The sequence below is a fragment of the Lagenorhynchus albirostris genome, chromosome 9, assembly GCF_949774975.1.
Source record: "Lagenorhynchus albirostris chromosome 9, mLagAlb1.1, whole genome shotgun sequence".
NCBI lineage: Eukaryota > Metazoa > Chordata > Mammalia > Artiodactyla > Delphinidae > Lagenorhynchus > Lagenorhynchus albirostris.
In genome coordinates, this window is record NC_083103.1 from 100,408,950 (window position 1) to 100,425,823 (window position 16,874).

Here is a 16,874-nt window from a genome sequence, read left to right on the forward strand (position 1 = left end):
ATCTCCTTTTCCCTGGACCACTGAAACAGCTTCCTCTCGGCCTCTGTTGTCCTCATCAGAACTTTCTTTTTTTCTGTTGCCAAAACTGACTTCTAAAACTAAAATCCTGAGTAATAAAGTTCTGCAGAAACTCCAAATAAGGGTCTCTCAGATCAGAGCTTCTCTAGCTTCAGCTGCCATAGCCTTACATCCCCACAGGAGCTCAGCCTGCAAACAGATGGTTAGACACTTCTGCACCATCCTTTCAAGACAACACCTTCTCCATCGTCAGGTTGCATGAACCCAAAAGCAGCAGCCTGTTCAAAAGGGGGGAAATCTTCTGTTTGGCTGGCCATATAATATTTGTCCCTTCTGTAACAAATCAAGTCAGGGATGGGAGGAAGGATATTATCACTGGGAATTGTGTGAGTAAAAGGATACAGCAATTTCTACCTTTCCCTTCACTGGCTTTTCATAATTGTGACTCAACCAGTGGTGTGCTGAGAGCTGGCTTCAACTGGCTTATGAGAGCTGATGGTTAGAGTTTCAGGAATTTTACAAATTGGTGGTTGAACACAGGTATTAATAAAAATTAACATATAAACTGACAAACTATATTAGAAACAAAGATAAATACTCAAAACCTCATCACTCCTTATTTATTTTACTACATTTTACTATTAATCTGCACTGTTAAGGTTATTTAATTCTGTTGTATCTCTGTGTTAGAAATACTGTAAAATGATGTGCACATCTCTTAACTTAATTCAGTGACGTCAGGATGGTAGCTTGAAATTGCCATTGACACCATGTAAATCTACAAATTCTACAAATCAGGACTCTCCCCACCTCCTTCACCCCACAAGCCAGTTGTTAAACATTTACCAGCACACCAGTGGACTAAACCCACGTACTTATAACCTAGGAAAGTTGATGATCGACTTCTCTTCAGAACACAGAAATCTTGCAAACTTATTTAGCATAGGAACTCATCTATGACAGGGCAACTGCTAAAAGCTTTTAAAACTAACAGACTGGAATTCTGCTGTGACTGAAGCCAGAAGGGGAACGATAATTGAAACTAATGGTGGAGACCAACGTCTACAGTCTTTTGTGTTTCTTTTGTAAGAAACAGAGAAGTGTTTCTTAATCTTAAAAAAAAAAAATGCATACCATTTTGGGTAAACATATAAAATCTTACTCTACCCTAAGGAGGCCCCCTTTAAACCTCCTTGATGGTGGCTGAGAAAGGGGTTGACTGCTTTCTGATACCTCTATGGGCTAAGATGATTTTGTCAAGCTTTGTACAGTGTACACTAAGAAAGCAATTAGGTTTTACTTTCTTTTATAGAGTGTATTATATTAACTGTATTCATATATTTATTAAATGACACGTCCTCCCACCCTAAGGTTCAGACATTGTCTGTCCCCACCCCTAACTCATGCACCATACATAATGTGGGGTCCCTCAGCACTCCTCAGGCTAAAATGGGTCTTCTCTATCTTTTCCACAGCAGGAAGGACTGTGAACAGAAGCTGGGGTAGTCCCTGGCCTCGGTGAGGGGCTGGGACAGCTGGACTCTCTGGAAGGAGAGTCAGGGAGAAGCTTCAGGGAGTGGAGAGAAGAGAATCCCTGGGGACTGGGCTAGGCATCGGGGCCCACCCTCCTCCCCTTAGAATCCCAGAGCATTCTAGGACTAGGGCTAACTGGGAGTCCCAGAAAAAAAACCACTAACTAAAAACCTTATTCTTAGCAGATTACAAAAAATTATTTCTGAGGAAACACATCCATTCTTGTTCATGATGTGGCGCTGGTGCTGGGGACCTTCCGAGTCTAAAGGAGCCGTGTCTGGCGGCAGGAATACAGTCCTCAGACACTAATTTGGTGGCTCTTGGGACCGAGAAGACTTGCCAGGTTTCCCTGGCAAAGTCACAGGGTCAATGGAGTCTGCAGATCCGGGTTTGAATCTGCCAGTTATCCTCTTTGTCACCTGGGACTAACTGCTTCCTTTTAGTTTTCTCATCGATAAAATGGAGATAGGCTGTTGTGTGAGAATCAAATCGAATAACATTGTTCAAATATTTAGCACTGTGTCTGGTACATAGCAAGCTCTGTCAGTCATGCTCTTTTGGGCTGAAGCAGGTGACACAACCTCCTCAGACTTCAGAGCTGGGCTGGGGAATAATTATACCCCTATGGAATAAGCCCTCCGTTTTAGTGGGTTTCCTGTTCTTAAGCTGGGATTGAAGGTTAAAGCCAAGGGGCGGGGGTATATGTTCATTCTTGAAGTCTGATGTTTGGGTAAGGGGGGACCCAGGATCTGGGGTGGGCCTAGGGCTGCAAGGGAGCCTGAAGCCAAAGGTACAAATCTTTTCCCTCCAGATCAGTGTTTTTAAATTACATTCGTCAAGCAGTGTAAACAAAAATCTCTAGTCTGTAGTGCAGCCTGTCTGAAAGATAAACCCAAATCTGCTACTTTGTGTTTAGTGCTTTACTGAGCAACAGTCTAGGCAAGTATCCACTTCTTCTAATTTTTATTTTTGTCATTTTATTTCATTTTTTGGCCGCGCTGCGCGTCATGCAGGATCTTAGTTCCCCGACCAGGGATCAAACCCGTGCCTGCTGCAGTGGAAGCGCGGACCGCCAGGGAAGTCCCCTAATTTCTCTGAAATCAAAAGATTTCAGTATCTCGTCTTAAACCTTATTCAAGGAAATAGTCTCCGAAGTACGGAAGATCACGGTGTGTGCCCCATCCCTCCAGGGTTCTTAGCTCACCTGGATCTCATAAATCCTTTGGCCGAGTAAGGCAGACATGATTCTCCCATTTAAAAGCTAGTTAAAATGGGAGCGGAAGAAGCCTTGAAAGGACGTGGCTCCCTCAGCAGGACAGGTGGAGGTGAGCAGAGCCTGTGTACCAGGAGCGCGGCGCTCCCATCAGGCCCTTGGCTCACTCCGCATCCTGGGGAAGCCCAGCCCTTCGCCTCGGCTCCCATTGGCTGCCGTGCCTGCCGGAGTAATAAAGCCAGATCCTCAGGGTCCGGGCGCCTGCAGCTGCCCTACCTCCTGCTACTGCCTTGTCTTCGATCGGAGATGCGGACGCGCCTCCTGCTGCTGCTGCTGGGCCTCTCCTCGCTGCTGGGCCTCCTGCAAGGTGAGCCCCTGCCGGGCATCTGGGAGGACCGTGGGGACTGGGTCTAGATGAGGCAGACCCACGGGGGCTGTGGATTGATGGGCATGGGGGAGTGGGGAGAAAGGCACAAGGACCTAACCTGAGCCTTGGAGGTGACCACAGCCTCACCCCACCCCTCTCTTTCCTCCTCCACCCCCCTCTCTCCTTTGCGTCTTCCACTTTGGGCCCCACTCTGCTCCTCTTCCCTTTCTTCTTCCTACTCACTCCCCCATTTTACTTCAGCCTCTGCCTCCCTCCCACCTCAGTTCTAATCCCTGATACTCCCCCATGCCTCAAGCTTTCTTATTGAGAGCCCTACATTTGAATTGAGAGGGGACAAAGAAGGTTCTTTGTGGTTGGTGCATGTGGGCTGTTCCCAGAAGGAGGAGAGATCACGAGCCCTAGAAGTGGGGTCAGTGAAGAGCTTGACCTCATTCCTCCAGCAGCACAGCCCATCCCTGGGGGGACAGGCAGAGCCCTCTGTGCTCAGGTGCAGACCTTGTGCCTAGAGGCGCGCACGCCTCCTCCCAGGTGTAAGGCAAGCGCGGAGAAATGACCTGCTTTCAGCACATTCCTCAGGCGCTGGGAGCTGGTCAGTGTCCATGCGCACCTGGGTCACAGGTGTGCTCCCTCGTGAGCAGCCGGGATGCTGGGCCGGAAGAGCCTTATTATGCTGCTTTGACTTTCCAGCTCTAGAATGTTTCCAGTGTCACCGAGTCAACGCCAGCGGGGTTTGCGAGAACAGGGAAAGCTTCTGCCACGCTCAAGGCAGCCAGCAGTGCTTCCTGAGGAAGGTCTACGAAGGTAGGTGGGGCCTGAGAAGTCTCCTGGGTGACCTTCAGCCTGATCTTGAGGGAGTTGGCTCTCTCAGGAGCCCTGGGGGCGAAAGCGGAGAGTGTGGGAGAGTTTGTTTGTTTGTTTTCCTAAAAAGTTAGAAAAGAGTGCTCTGGATCTGGTGCTGGAATGCCACTGGCCCTTGACTGTACCGGTAGACCTATCAGGAGAAAAAGTGCTTGCTGAGGGGGTCCCTGGATCCTTGGGTAGTCCCCGTAAATACTCAGGGAGGACAACGATTGGACTCTAGATATTCCCCTGGAGCTTGTGTGTGGTAGCAGTTTTGGGAACGGGAGGCCTTGGTGCCAAGAGGATGAGAGGTTGGGAGAGGATGGCCCACTGGTGGCCCATGTCAATCAGCATGGCTTTGATGTCCTTTCCTACCTGGCTGCCTGACTCTTCAGGACAATGTGCTCTTTCTCCTCATTAGTTGAGGCGCTCATTCTTTTTTTTTTTTTTGGCCGCACTGTGACATGTGGGAACTTAATTCCCCGACCAGGGATCGAACCCGTGCCTCCTGCATTGGGAGTGTGGAATCTTAATCACTGGACTGCCAGGGAAGTCCCGAAGGACTCATTCTTTCAACAAAGATTTATTGTTTACCTCTTATGTGGCAAACACTTGAACTTGGAGGCCACAAACCAGAGATCCTCTTGTCTTTCTTCCTCTCCAGGTGACAGGTTCGTGTATGGATACCAGGGCTGTGGGGACCTGTGCCTCCCCATGTCTTTCTTCAGACAAAATGCTCGAGTGGATTTTGTGTGCTGCAGTGACTCATCTTTCTGTAACAAGCTTTAGAGACTTGGCCCTTCTTTGCCCTGTTCCATTGTTCATTCAGCCCTTTCCTAGACTTCTGCTGCCTCAAAAGACTGGGCCATCTTTCCCCAGCACTGTCCCAGCCCTGACACCTACTCAGCTACAGGTGTTGATGTTTCAACACCTTAACCCACCAGATAGATGCCTTCTCCTTCCCACCACCCTTGGTGCTCTTTCTTTCTCAGATTCCTATCTCCTCCCCCCCCCCCTTTTTTTTTTTTTTTTGCGGTACGTGGGCCTCTCCCTGTTGTGGCCTCTCCCGTTGCGGAGCACAGGCTCCGGACACGCAGGCTCAGCAGGCTCAGCAGCCATGGCTCACGGGCCCAGCCGCTCCGTGGCATGTGGGATCTTCCCGGACTGGGGCACGAACCCGTGTCCCCTGCATTGGCAGGCGGACTCTCAACCACTGCGCCACCAGGGAAGCCCTCTAGCTCCTTCCCTTTGTCTCGGCTTTCTCTTTCCTCCCCCCAACACCCCCATCATTGGCTGGCATATAGCAAGCTCTGCCTTCCTGTCTTCAACAAGTATTTCCTGATTGCTAAACTCTCTAATTAGGTGCTGATGATATAACAGTGAATAAGGTAGACCTGACCCCTGCCCTCCATATGTCTTCAGTTTAGTGGTTCTTTTACTGCCAGTCTGACCAGGGTCACGAGAGCTGCAGCATCTTGCCTCCCTTTTATTCATGGAACTTAGAGTTGGGAGGGATTCCTTCACCACCAACCTCATTTTACACACACACACACACCACACACGTGAGTGCTCTTTCTCAGTCTTTCTCCCTTTCCACTGTTCAGCTTTTTTCCTAATAAATCACATATGTTTTTAGGTTGGTCTTCTTTGGAATTTTTGTTTTCGCCTTTTAATTACATGAGTAAAAGCCATATTTAACTTAGAATAAGTGTAAAATACTGGCAAAAGTAGACATTACTGGCAATCCCATCCTATCACGCAGAGATGTTATCTTGTTTACATTTTCAGGTATGTCTTTCCCGGCTTTTAAAAGCAGAAGTAGGTCATGATATGTGTGTGTGTTTAGATATAAATATATATACATTTATATATATTAAAAATTATAACCTGCTTTTTATATAAATTATGGATATCTTTCCAATGATACTTTTATGTTACCATCTTTTATTGATTACATATTAGTGCACCATATACCTACAACATTTATTTAACAAGTTCTGTACTGTTGTTTTGATTACTTTCAACTTCTTAAAAGTCAGATTTATTAAGTTATCATTGACATGCAGTACATTCATGCTTTTTAGGTGTGCAGTTCCCTCAGATATGATCAATTATATGTGGGTGTATGGTATTTTATTTTTGCATATGAATGTCCAATTGATATAGCACCATGTGTTGAAAAAATTACCCTTTCTCCTTTAAAAATTTTTAATTGAAGTATAGTGTGATAGATAATCTATTAAAATATCCTTTTTTCTTTTAGTTACCTTAGCACATTTATCTAAGATCTATTGACCGTATTGGTGTAAGTCCACTTCAGGACTCTTCCTTTTTTTCCATTGACCTATATGTCTCTCCTTAGGCCAATACTACGTTGCCTTGATTACAATCGGTTTATTGTGAATCTTGATATTAGGTAGTGTGATTCTTCCAACTTGTTCTTCCTCAAAGTTATTTAGAATATTCTAGGTTCTTTGCAGTCCCATGAAGATTTTCAAATCATCTTAATGATTTCTTTAAAAAAAATTTTTCATTGGAGTATAGTTGATTTACAAAATTATATTTGTTTCGGGTGTACAGCATAGTGATTTAGTATTTTTGAAGATTATACTCTATTATAGGTTATTGCAAGATAATGGCTGTAATTCCCTGAGCTATACATTATATCTTTGTTGCTTATCTATTTTATACATAGTAGTTTGTGCTTGTTAATCCCATACCCCTAATTTGTCCTTCCCCACTCCCCTCTCCCTGCTGGTATCCACTAGTTTGTTTTCTGTATCTGTGAGTCTGTTTCTGTTTTACATATACGTTTATTTTTTTAAATTCCATGTATAAGTGATATACAGTATGTATTTGTCTGACTTATTTCACTAAGCATAACATTCCTCTAGGTCCATCCACATTGGGGGAAATGGCAAATTTTCATTCTTTTCTATGGCTGAGTAATATTCCATTGAGTGTGTGTGTGTGTGTGTGTGTGTATGTATATATGTGTGTGTGTATGTATGTATGTATAAAATACCACATCTTCTTAATCCAGTCATCTTTTGATGGGCACTTGGGTTGCTTCCATGTCTTGACTATTGTAAGTAGTGCTGCTATGAACATTGGGGTGCATGTATCTTTTTGAGTTAGTGTTTGTTTTTTCCAGATATATACCCAGGAGTGGAATTTCTGGGTCATATGATAGTTCTATTTTTAGTTTTTTGAGGAATCTCCATACAGTTTTCCTTAAGGGCTGTACCAATTTACATCCCCACCAACAGTGTACAAGCGTTCCCTTTCTCCACATCCTCTCTAACATTTGTTATTTGTAGACTTTTTGATGATAGCCATTCTGACAGATGTGAGGTGATATGTCATCGTGGTTTTGATTTACATTTCTCTAATAATTAGTGATGTTGAGCCTCTTTTCATGTGCCTGTTAACCGTCTATATGTCTTCTCTGGGAAAATGTCTACTTAGGTCTTCCACACTTTTTGATTGGGTTGTTTGTTTCTTTGATATTGGAGTTTTATGAGCTGTTTGTATATTTTGGAAATTAAGCCCTTGTTGGTCACATCATTTGCAAATATTTTCCCCCAGTCCATAAGTTGTCTTTTCATTTTGTTTATGGTTTCCTTTGCTGTACAAAAGCTTATAAGTTTGATTAGATCACACTTGTTTATTTCTGTTTTTATTTCTATTGCCTTGGGAGAGTGACCTAAGAAAACATTGGTATGATTTATGTCAGGGAAGGTTTTGCCTATATTCTATTCTAAGAGTTTTATGGTGTCATGTCTTATATTTAAGTCTTTAAGCCCTTTTGAGTTTATTTTTGTGTATGGTGTAAGAGTGTGTTCTAACTTCATTGATTTACGTCCAGCTTTCTGAATATGACTTGCTGAAGAGACTGTCTTTTCTCTATTGTATATTCTTGCCTCCTTTGTCAAAGATTAACTGACAATAGGTGTGTGGGTTTATTTCTGGGCTCTCTATTCTCTTCCATTGATCCATATATCTGTTTTGTGCCAGTGCCACACTTTTATTTTGTTGTTGTTTTTTTAACATCTTTATTGGAGTATAATTGCTTTACAATGGTGTGTTAGTTTCTGCTTTACAACAAAATGAATCAGTTATATATATACATATGTTCCCATATCTCTTCCCTCTTGCGTCTCCCTCCCTCTCACCCCTCCAGGCGCTCACAAAGCACCGAGCTGATCTCCCTGTGCTATGCGACTGCTTCCCACTAGCTATCTACCTTACCTTTGGTAGTGTATATATGTCCATGCCTCTCTCTCGCTTTGTCACAGCTTACCCTTCACCCTCCCCATATCCTCAAGTCCATTCTCTAGTAGGTCTGTGTCTTTATTCCTGTCTTACCCCTAGGTTCTTCATGACATTTTTTTTCTTAAATTCCATATATATGTGTTAGCATATGGTATTTCTTTTTCTCTTTCTGACTTACTTCACTCTGTATGACAGACTCTAGGTCTATCCACCTCATTACAAATAGCTCAATTTCGTTTCTTTTTATGGCTCAGTAATATTCCATTGTATATATGTGCCACACCTTCTTTATCCATTCATCCGATGATGGACACTTAGGTTGTTTCCATCTCCTGGCTATTGTAAATAGAGCTGCAATGAACATTTTGGTACATGACTCTTTTGAATTATGGTTTTCTCAGGGTATATGCCCAGTAGTGGGATTGCTGGGTCATATGGTAGTTCTATTTGTAGTTTTTTAAGGAAACTCCATACTGTTCTCCATAGTGGCTGTATCAATTTACATTCCCACCAACAGTGCAAGAGGGCTCCCTTTGCTCCACACCCTCTCCAGCATTTATTGTTTCTAGATTTTTTGATGATGGCCATTCTGACTGGTGTGAGATGATATCTCATTGTAGTTTTGATTTGCATTTCTCTAATGATTAGTGATGTTGAGCATTCTTTCATGTGTTTGTTGGCAGTCTGTATATCTTCTTTGGAGAAATGTCTATTTAGGTCTTCTGCCCATTTTTGGATTGGGTTGTTTGTTTTTTTGTTATTAAGCTGCATGAGCTGCTTATAAATTTTGGAAATTAATCCTTTCTCAGTTGCTTCATTTGCAAATATTTTCTCCCATTCTGAGGGTTGTCTTTTGGTCTTGTTTATGGTTTCCTTTGCTGTGCAAAAGCTTTTAAGTTTCATTAGGTGCCATTTCTTTATTTTTGTTTTTATTTCCATTTCTCTAGGAGGTGGGTCAAAAAGGATATTGCTGTGATTTATGCCACAGAGTGTGCTGCCTATGTTTTCCTCTAAGAGTTTGATAGTTTCTGGCCTTATATTTAGGTCTTTAATCCATTTTGAGCTTATTTTTGTGTATGGTGTTAAGGAGTGATCTAATCTCATACTTTTACATGTAGCTGTCCAGTTTTCCCAGCACCACTTATTGAAGAGGCTGTCCTTTCTCCACTGTACATTCCTGCCTCCTTTATCAAAGATAAGTTGACCATATGTGCATGGGTTTATCTCTGGGCTTTCTATCCTGTTCCATTGATCTATCTTTCTGTTTTTGTGCCAGTACCATACTGTCTTGATTACTGTAGCTTTGTAGTATAGTCTGAAGTCAGGGAGCCTGATTCCTCCAGCTCCATTTTTCGTTTTCATGATTGCTTTGGCTATTCAGGGTCTTTTGTGTTTCCATACAAATTGTGAAATTTTTTGTTCTACTTCTGTGAAAAATGCCAGTGGTAGTTTGATAGGGATTGCATTGAATCTGTAGATTGCTTTGGGTCATATAGTCATTTTCACAATGTTGATTCTTCCAATCCAAGAACATGGTATATCTCTCCATCTATTTGTATCATCTTTAATTTCTTTCATCAGTGTCTTATAATTTTCTGCATACAGGTATTTTGTCTCCTTAGGTAGGTTTATTCCTAGGTATTTTATTCTTTTTGTTGCAATGGTAAATGGGAGTGTTTTCTTGATTTCACTTTCAGATTTTTCATCATTAGTGTATAGGAATGCCAGAGATTTCTGTGCATTAATTTTGTATCCTGCTACTTTACCAAATTCATTGATTAGCTCTAGTAGTTTTCTGGTAGCATCGTTAGGATTCTCTGTGTATAGTATCATGTCATCTGCAAGCAGTGACAGCTTTACTTCTTTTCCGATTTGGATTCCTTTTATTTCCTTTTCTTCTCTGATTGCTGTAGCTAAAACGTCCAAAACTATGTTGAATAAGAGTGGTGAGAGTGGGCAACCTTGTCTTGTTCCTGATCTTAGTGGAAATACTTTCAGTTTTTCACCATTGAGGACGATGTTGGCTGTGCGTTTGTCATATATGGCCTTTATTATGTTGAGGAAAGTTCCCTCTATGCCTACTTTCTGCAGGGTTTTTATCATAAATGGGTGTTGAATTTTGTTGAAAGCTTTCTCTGCATCTATTTAGATGATCATATGGTTTTTCTCCTTCAATTTGTTAATATGGTGTATCACGTTGATTGATTTGCATATATTGAAGAATCCTTGCATTCCTGGAATAACCCCCACTTGATCATGGTGTATGATCTGTTTAATATGTTGTTGGATTCTGTTTGCTAGTAGTTTGTTGAGGATTTTTGCATCTATGTTCATCAGTGATTTGGCCTGTAGTTTTCTTTCTTTGTGACATCATTGTCTGGTTTTGGTATCAGGGTGATGGTGACCTCGTAGAAGGAATTTGGGAGTGTTCCTCCCTCTGCTATATTTTGGAAGAGTTTGAGAAGGATAGGTGTTAGCTCTTCTCTAAATGTTTGTTAGGATTCGCCTGTGAAGCCATCTGGTCCTGGGCTTTTGTTTGTTGGAAGATTTTTAATCACAGTTTCAATTTCAGTGCTTGTGATTGGTCTGTTCATCTTTTCTATTTCTTCCTGATTCATTCTTGGCAGGTTGTGCATTTCTAAGAATCTGTCCATTTTTTGGCATAGAGTTGCTTGTAGTAATCTCTCATGATCTTTTGTATTTCTGCAGTGTCAGTTGTTACTTCTCCTTTTTCATTTCTAATTCTATTGATTTGAGTCTTCTCCCTTTTTTTCTTGATGAGTCTGGCTAATGGTTTATCAATTTAGTTTATCTTCTCAAAGAACTAGCTTTTAGTTTTATTGATCTTTGCTATCATTTCCTTCATTTCTTTTTCATTTATTTCTGATCTGATTTTTATGATTCCCTTCCTTCTGCTAACTTTGGGTTTTTTTTGTTCTTCTTTCTCTAACTGCTTTAGGTGCAAGGTTAGGTTGTTTATTCGAGATGTTTCCTGTTTCTTAAGGTAGGATTGTATTGCTATAAACTTCCCTCTTAGAACTGCTTTTGCTGCATCCCATAGATTTTGGGTTGTCGTGTCTCCATTGTCATTTGTTTCGAGGTATTTTTTTATTTCCTCTTTGATTTCTTCAATGATCACTTCGTTATTAAGTAGTGTATTGTTTAGCCTCTATGTGTTTGTATTTTTTACAGATCTTTTCCTGTAATTGATACCTAGTGTCGTAGCATCGTGGTCAGAAAAGATACTTGATAAAATTTCAATTTTTTTCAATTTACCAAGGCTTGATTTGTGACCCAAGATATGATCTATCCTGGAGAATGTTCCATGAGCACTAGAGAAAAATGTGTATTCTGTTGTTTTTGGATGGAGTGTCCTATAAATATCAATTAAGTCCATCTTGTTTAAGGTATCATTTAAAGCTTGTGTTTCCTTATTTATTTTCATTTTGGATGATCTGTCCATTGGTGAAAGTGGGGTGTTAAAGTCCCCTACTATGAATGTGTTACTGTCGATTTCCCCTTTTATGGCTGATAGTATTTGCCCTATGTATTGAGGTGCTCCTATGTTGGGTGCATAAATATTTACAACTGTTATATCTTCTTCTTGGATCAATCCCTTGATCATTATGTAGTGTTCTTCTTTGTCTCTTCTAATAGTCTTTATTTTAAAGTCTAATTTGAATGATATGAGAATTGCTACTCCAGCTTTCTTTTGGTTTCCATTTGCATGAAATATCTTTTTACATCCCCTTACTTTCAGTCTGTATGTGTCTCTAGGTCTGAAGTGGGTCTCTTGTAGACAGCAAATATATGGGTCTTATTTTTGTATCCATTCAGCCAATCTGTGTCTTTTGGTGGGAGCATTGAGTCCATTTACATTTAAGGTAATTATCGATATGTATGTTCCTATTCCCATTTTCTTAATTGTTTTGGGTTTGTTAATGTAGGTCTTTTCCTCCTCTTGTGTTTCTTGCCTAGAGAAGTTCCTTTAGCAGTTGTTGTAGAGCTGGTTTGGTGGTGCTGAACTCTCTCAGCTTTTGCTTGTCTGTAAAGGTTTTAATTTCTCAATCAAATCTGAATGAGATCCTTGCTGGGTAGAGTAATCTTGGTTGCAGGTTTTTCTCCTTCATCACTTTCAGTATGTCCTGCCAGTCCCTTCTGGCTTGCAGAGTTTCTGCTTAAAGATCAGATGTTAACCTTATGGGGATTCCTTTGTGTGTTATTTGTTGTTTTTCCCTTGCTGCTTTTAATATGTTTTCTTTGTATTTAATTTTTGACAGTTTGATTAATATGTGTCTTGGCATATTTCTCTTTGGATGTATCTTGTATGGGACTCTCTGTGCTTCCTGGACTTGATTAACTATTTCCTTTCCCATATTAGGGAAGTTTTCAACTATAATCTCTTCAAGTATTTTCTCAGTCCCTTTCTTTTTCTCTTCTTCTTCTGGAACCCCTATAATTCGAATGTTGGTGCGTTTAATGTTGTCCCAGAGGTCTCTGAGACTATCCTCAGTTCTTTTCATTCTTTTTTCTTTATTCTGCTCTGCAGTAGTTATTTCCACTGTTTTATCTTCCAGGTCACTTATCCGTTCTTCTGCCTCAGTTATTCTGCTATTGATCCCATCTAGAGTATTTTTCATTTCATTTATTGTGTTGTTCATCGTTGTTTGTTTCATCTTTAGTTCTTCTAGGTCCTTATTAAATGTTTCTTCCATTTTGTCTATTCTATTTCCAAGATTTTGGATCATCTTTACTATCATTATTCTGAATTCTTTTTTTCAGGTAGACTGCCTATTTCCTCTTCATTTGTTGGGTCTTGTGGATTTTTATCTTGCTCCTTCATCTGCTGTGTGTTTTTCTGTCTTCTCATTTTGCTTATCTTACTGTGTTTGGGGTCTCCTTTTTGCAGGCTGCAGGTTCATAGTTCCTGTTGTTTTTGGTGTCTGTCCCAGTGGCTAAGGTTGGTTAAGTGGGTTGTGTAGGCTTCCTGGTGGAGGGGACCAGTGCCTGTGTTCTGGTGGATGAGGCTGGATTTTGTCTTTCTGGTGGGCAGGTCCGTGTCTGGTGGTGCGTTTTGGGGTGTCTGTGGACTTACTATGATTTTAGACAGCCTCTCTGCTAATGGGTGGGGTTGTGTTCCTGTCTTGCTAGTTGTTTGGCATAGGATGTTCAGCACTATAGCTTGCTGGTCGTTGAGTGAAGCTGGGTGCTGGTGTTGAGATGGAGATCTCTGGGAGATTTTCGCTATTTGATATTATGTGGAGCTGGGAGGTCTCTTGTGAACCAGTGTCCTGACGTTGGCTCTCCCACCTCAGATGCATAGTACTGACTCCTGGCTGCAGCACCAAGAGCCTTTCATCCACACAGCTCAGAAAAAAAGGGAGAAAAAGTAGAAAGAAAGAATTAGTAGAAGTAGAAAGAAAGAAAGAAAGAAAGAAAGGAGGGAGAGAAGTAGGGAGGGAGGAAGGAAGGAAGGAGGGAAGGAAGAAGTAGGGAGGGAGGAAGGAAGGAAGGAGGGAAGGAAGAAAAAAAGAAATAAGGAAGATAAAGTAAAATAAAATAAAGTAAGATAAAATATAATAGTTATTAAAATAAAAAAAATGAGGGAAAAAAAAAAAAGGACAGATAGAGCCCTAGGACAAATGGTGGAAGCAAAGCTATACAGACAGAATCTCACATAGAAGCATACACATACACACTCACAAAAAGAGGAAAAGGGGAAAAAATCATAAATCTTGCTCTGAAAGTCCACCTCCTCAATTTGTGATGATTCGTTGTCTAAAGGAGGGAAGGAAGGAAAGAACGAAGATAAAGTAAAATATAATAAAATTAATAAAGTAAAAAGTAATTATTAAGAAAAAAATTAAAAAACAAACAAAAAATGGATGGATATGGGCTTCCCTGGTGGCGCAGTGGTTGAGAGTCTGCCTGCCGATGCAGGGGACGCGGATTCGTGCCCCAGTCTGGGAAGATCCCACATGCCGTGGAGCGGCTGTGCCCTTGAGCCATGGCTGCTGAGCCTGCGTGTCCGGAGCCTGTGCTCCGCAACAGGAGCGAACACAACAGTGAGAGGCCCGTGTACCGCAAAAAAAAAAAAAAAAAAAAAATTGGACGGATAGAACCCTTGGACAAATGGTGGAAGCAAAGCTATACAGACAAAATCTCACACAGAAGCATACACATACACACTCACAAAAAAAGGAAAAGGGGAAAAAATCCTAAATCTTGCTCTCAAAGTCCACCTCCTTAATTTGGGATGATTCGTTGTCTATTCATGTATTCCACAGATGCAGGGTACATCAAGTTGATTGTGGAGCTTTAATCTGCTGCTTCTGAGGCTGCTGGGAGAGATTTCCCTTTCTCTTCTTTGTTCTCACAGCTCCCAGGAGCTCAGCTTTGGATTTGGCCCCGCCTCTGCGTGTAGGTCGCGGGAGGGCATCTGTTCTTCGCTCAGACAGGATGGGGTTAAAGGAGCAGCTGATTCGGGGGCTCTGGCTCACTCAGGCCGGGGGGTAGGGAGGGGCATGGAGTGCGGGGTGAGCCTGTGGCAGCAGAGGCCGGCGTGACGTTGCACCAGCCTGAGGCGCATCGTGTGTTCTCCCGGGGGAGTTGTCCCTGGATCCCGGGACCCTGGCAGTGGCGGGCTGCACAGGCTCTCCGGAAGGGGGGTGTGGATAGTGACCTGTGCTTGCACACAGGCTTCTTGGTGGCGGCAGAAGCAGCCTTAGCGTCTCATGCCTGTCTCTGGGGTCTGTGCTTTTAGCTGCGGCTCGCGCCTGTCTCTGGTGCTCCTTTAAACAGCATTCTTAATCCCCTCTCCTCGTGCACCAGGAAACAAAGAGGGAAGAAAAAGTCTCTTGCCTCTTTGGCAGGTCCAGACTTTTCCCCGGATTCCCTCCCGGCCAGCCGTGGTGCACTAACCCCCTGCAGGCTGTGTTCACGCCGCCAACCCCGTCCTCTCCCTGTGCTCCGACCAAAGCCCGAGCCTCAGCTCCCAGCCCCGCCTGCCCCGGCGGGGGAGCAGACAAGCCTCTCGGGCTGGTGAGTGCCGGTCGGCACTGATCCTCTGTGCGGGAATGTCTCCTCTTTGCCCCCACCGCACCCCTGTTGCTGTGCTCTCCGCAGAAGCTTCCCCCTCCGCCACCCGCAGTCTCCGCCCGCGAAGGGGCTTTTAGTGTGTGGAAACCTTTCCTCCTTCACAGCTCCCTCCCACTGGTGCAGGTCCCGTTCCTATCCTTTTGTCTCTGTTTATTCTTTTTTCTTTTGCCCTACCCAGGTACATGGGGGAGGGGGTTTCTTTCCTTTTGGGAGGTCTGAGGTCTTCTGCCAGCATTCAGTAGGTGTTCTGTAGGAGTTGTTCCACGTGTAGATGTCGCCACACTGTTTTGATGATTGTAGCTTTGTAGTATTGTCTGAAGTCTGGGAGTGTATTGCCTCCTGCTTTGTTCTTTTTCCTCAGGAATGCTTTGGCAATTCTGGGTCTTTTGTGGTTCCATGTCAATTTTAGGATTATTTGTTCTAGTTCTGTGAAGAATGTCATGGGTAATTTGATAGGGATCACATTAAATCTGTATATTGCTTTGGGTAGTATGGCCATTTAAAAAATATTAATTCCTCCAATCCAAGAGCATGGGATATCTGTCCATTTCTTTGAATCATCTTCAGTTTCCTTTATTAATGTTTTATAGTTCTCAGCATATAAGTCTTTCACCTCCTTGGTCAGATTTATTCCTAAGTATTTTATTTTATTTTTTGGATGTGATGTTAAAAGGGATTTTTTTTTTAGATTCCCTTTCCAATATTTCATTGTTATTGTAAAGAAATGCAACTAATTTCTGTATGTTAATCTTGTATCCTGCTACCTTGCTGAATTAGTTTATCAGTTCTAATAGTTTTTGTGTAGAGTTTTTAGGGTTTTCTATATATAGTAACATCTTACTGAAAACCTGAATGAATATTTTTGCCAACCCAATATCATGTCATCTGCATCTAATGACAATTTTACCTCTTCCCTTACAATTTAGATACCTTTTATTTCTTTTTCTTCTCTGATTGCTGTGGCTAGGACTTCCAATACTATGTTGAATAGAAGTGGTGAGAGTGGGCATCCTTGTCTTGTTCCAGATTTTAGTGGGAAGGCTTTCTGCTTTCCACTGTTGTGTATTATATTGGCTGTGGGTTTGTCATAAAAGGTTTTTATTATGTTGAGATATGTTCCCTCTATACCTACTTTGGTAATAGTTTTTATTATGAATGGATGTTGAATTTTATCAAATGCTTTTTCTGCATCTGTTGAGATGATCATGTGGTTTTTGTCTTTTCTTTTGTTGATGTGGTGTATCACACTGATTTGCAAGTGTTGAACCATACTTGTGACCCTGGGATGAATCCAACTTGATTGTGGTGTATGATCTTTTTAATGTATTGTTGGATTCGGTTTGCTAATATTTTGTTGAGAATTTTTGCGTCTATATTCATTCAAGATATTGGCCTGTAATTTTCTTTTTTTGGTAGTGTCTTTCTCTGGTTTTGGTATCAGGGTGATGCTGGCTTCATACTATGTCTTTGGGAGTGTTACCTCCTCTTCAATCTTTTGGAAGTGTTTGA

The 16,874-nt window shown here is 42.0% G+C and overlaps 1 protein-coding gene across 1 annotated transcript; it reads left to right on the forward strand.

Annotated features, from left to right (window-relative positions):
* The first annotated feature begins 2,821 nt into the window (after window positions 1-2,821).
* Window positions 2,822-4,781, forward strand: LOC132526561 (protein PIP-1-like). The gene is made up of 3 exons (XM_060160900.1): window positions 2,822-3,131; window positions 3,840-3,953; window positions 4,657-4,781. Exons 1-3 carry the CDS (start codon window positions 2,822-2,824, stop codon window positions 4,779-4,781), a joined length of 549 nt encoding a protein of 182 aa, XP_060016883.1.
* The last annotated feature ends 12,093 nt before the right edge of the window (window positions 4,782-16,874 follow it).

What these genes read in the sequence shown, in the direction of transcription:
- LOC132526561 (XM_060160900.1), top strand. Translation starts at nt 2,822, where the DNA reads ATGGGAGCGGAAGAAGCCTTGAAAGGACGTGGCTCCCTCAGCAGGACA. An exon ending in GCTGCTGGGCCTCCTGCAAG is followed by an intron (nt 3,132 to 3,839) that starts GTGAGCCCCTGC and finishes TTGACTTTCCAG; the next exon opens with CTCTAGAATGTTTCCAGTGT. An exon ending in CCTGAGGAAGGTCTACGAAG is followed by an intron (nt 3,954 to 4,656) that starts GTAGGTGGGGCC and finishes CTTCCTCTCCAG; the next exon opens with GTGACAGGTTCGTGTATGGA.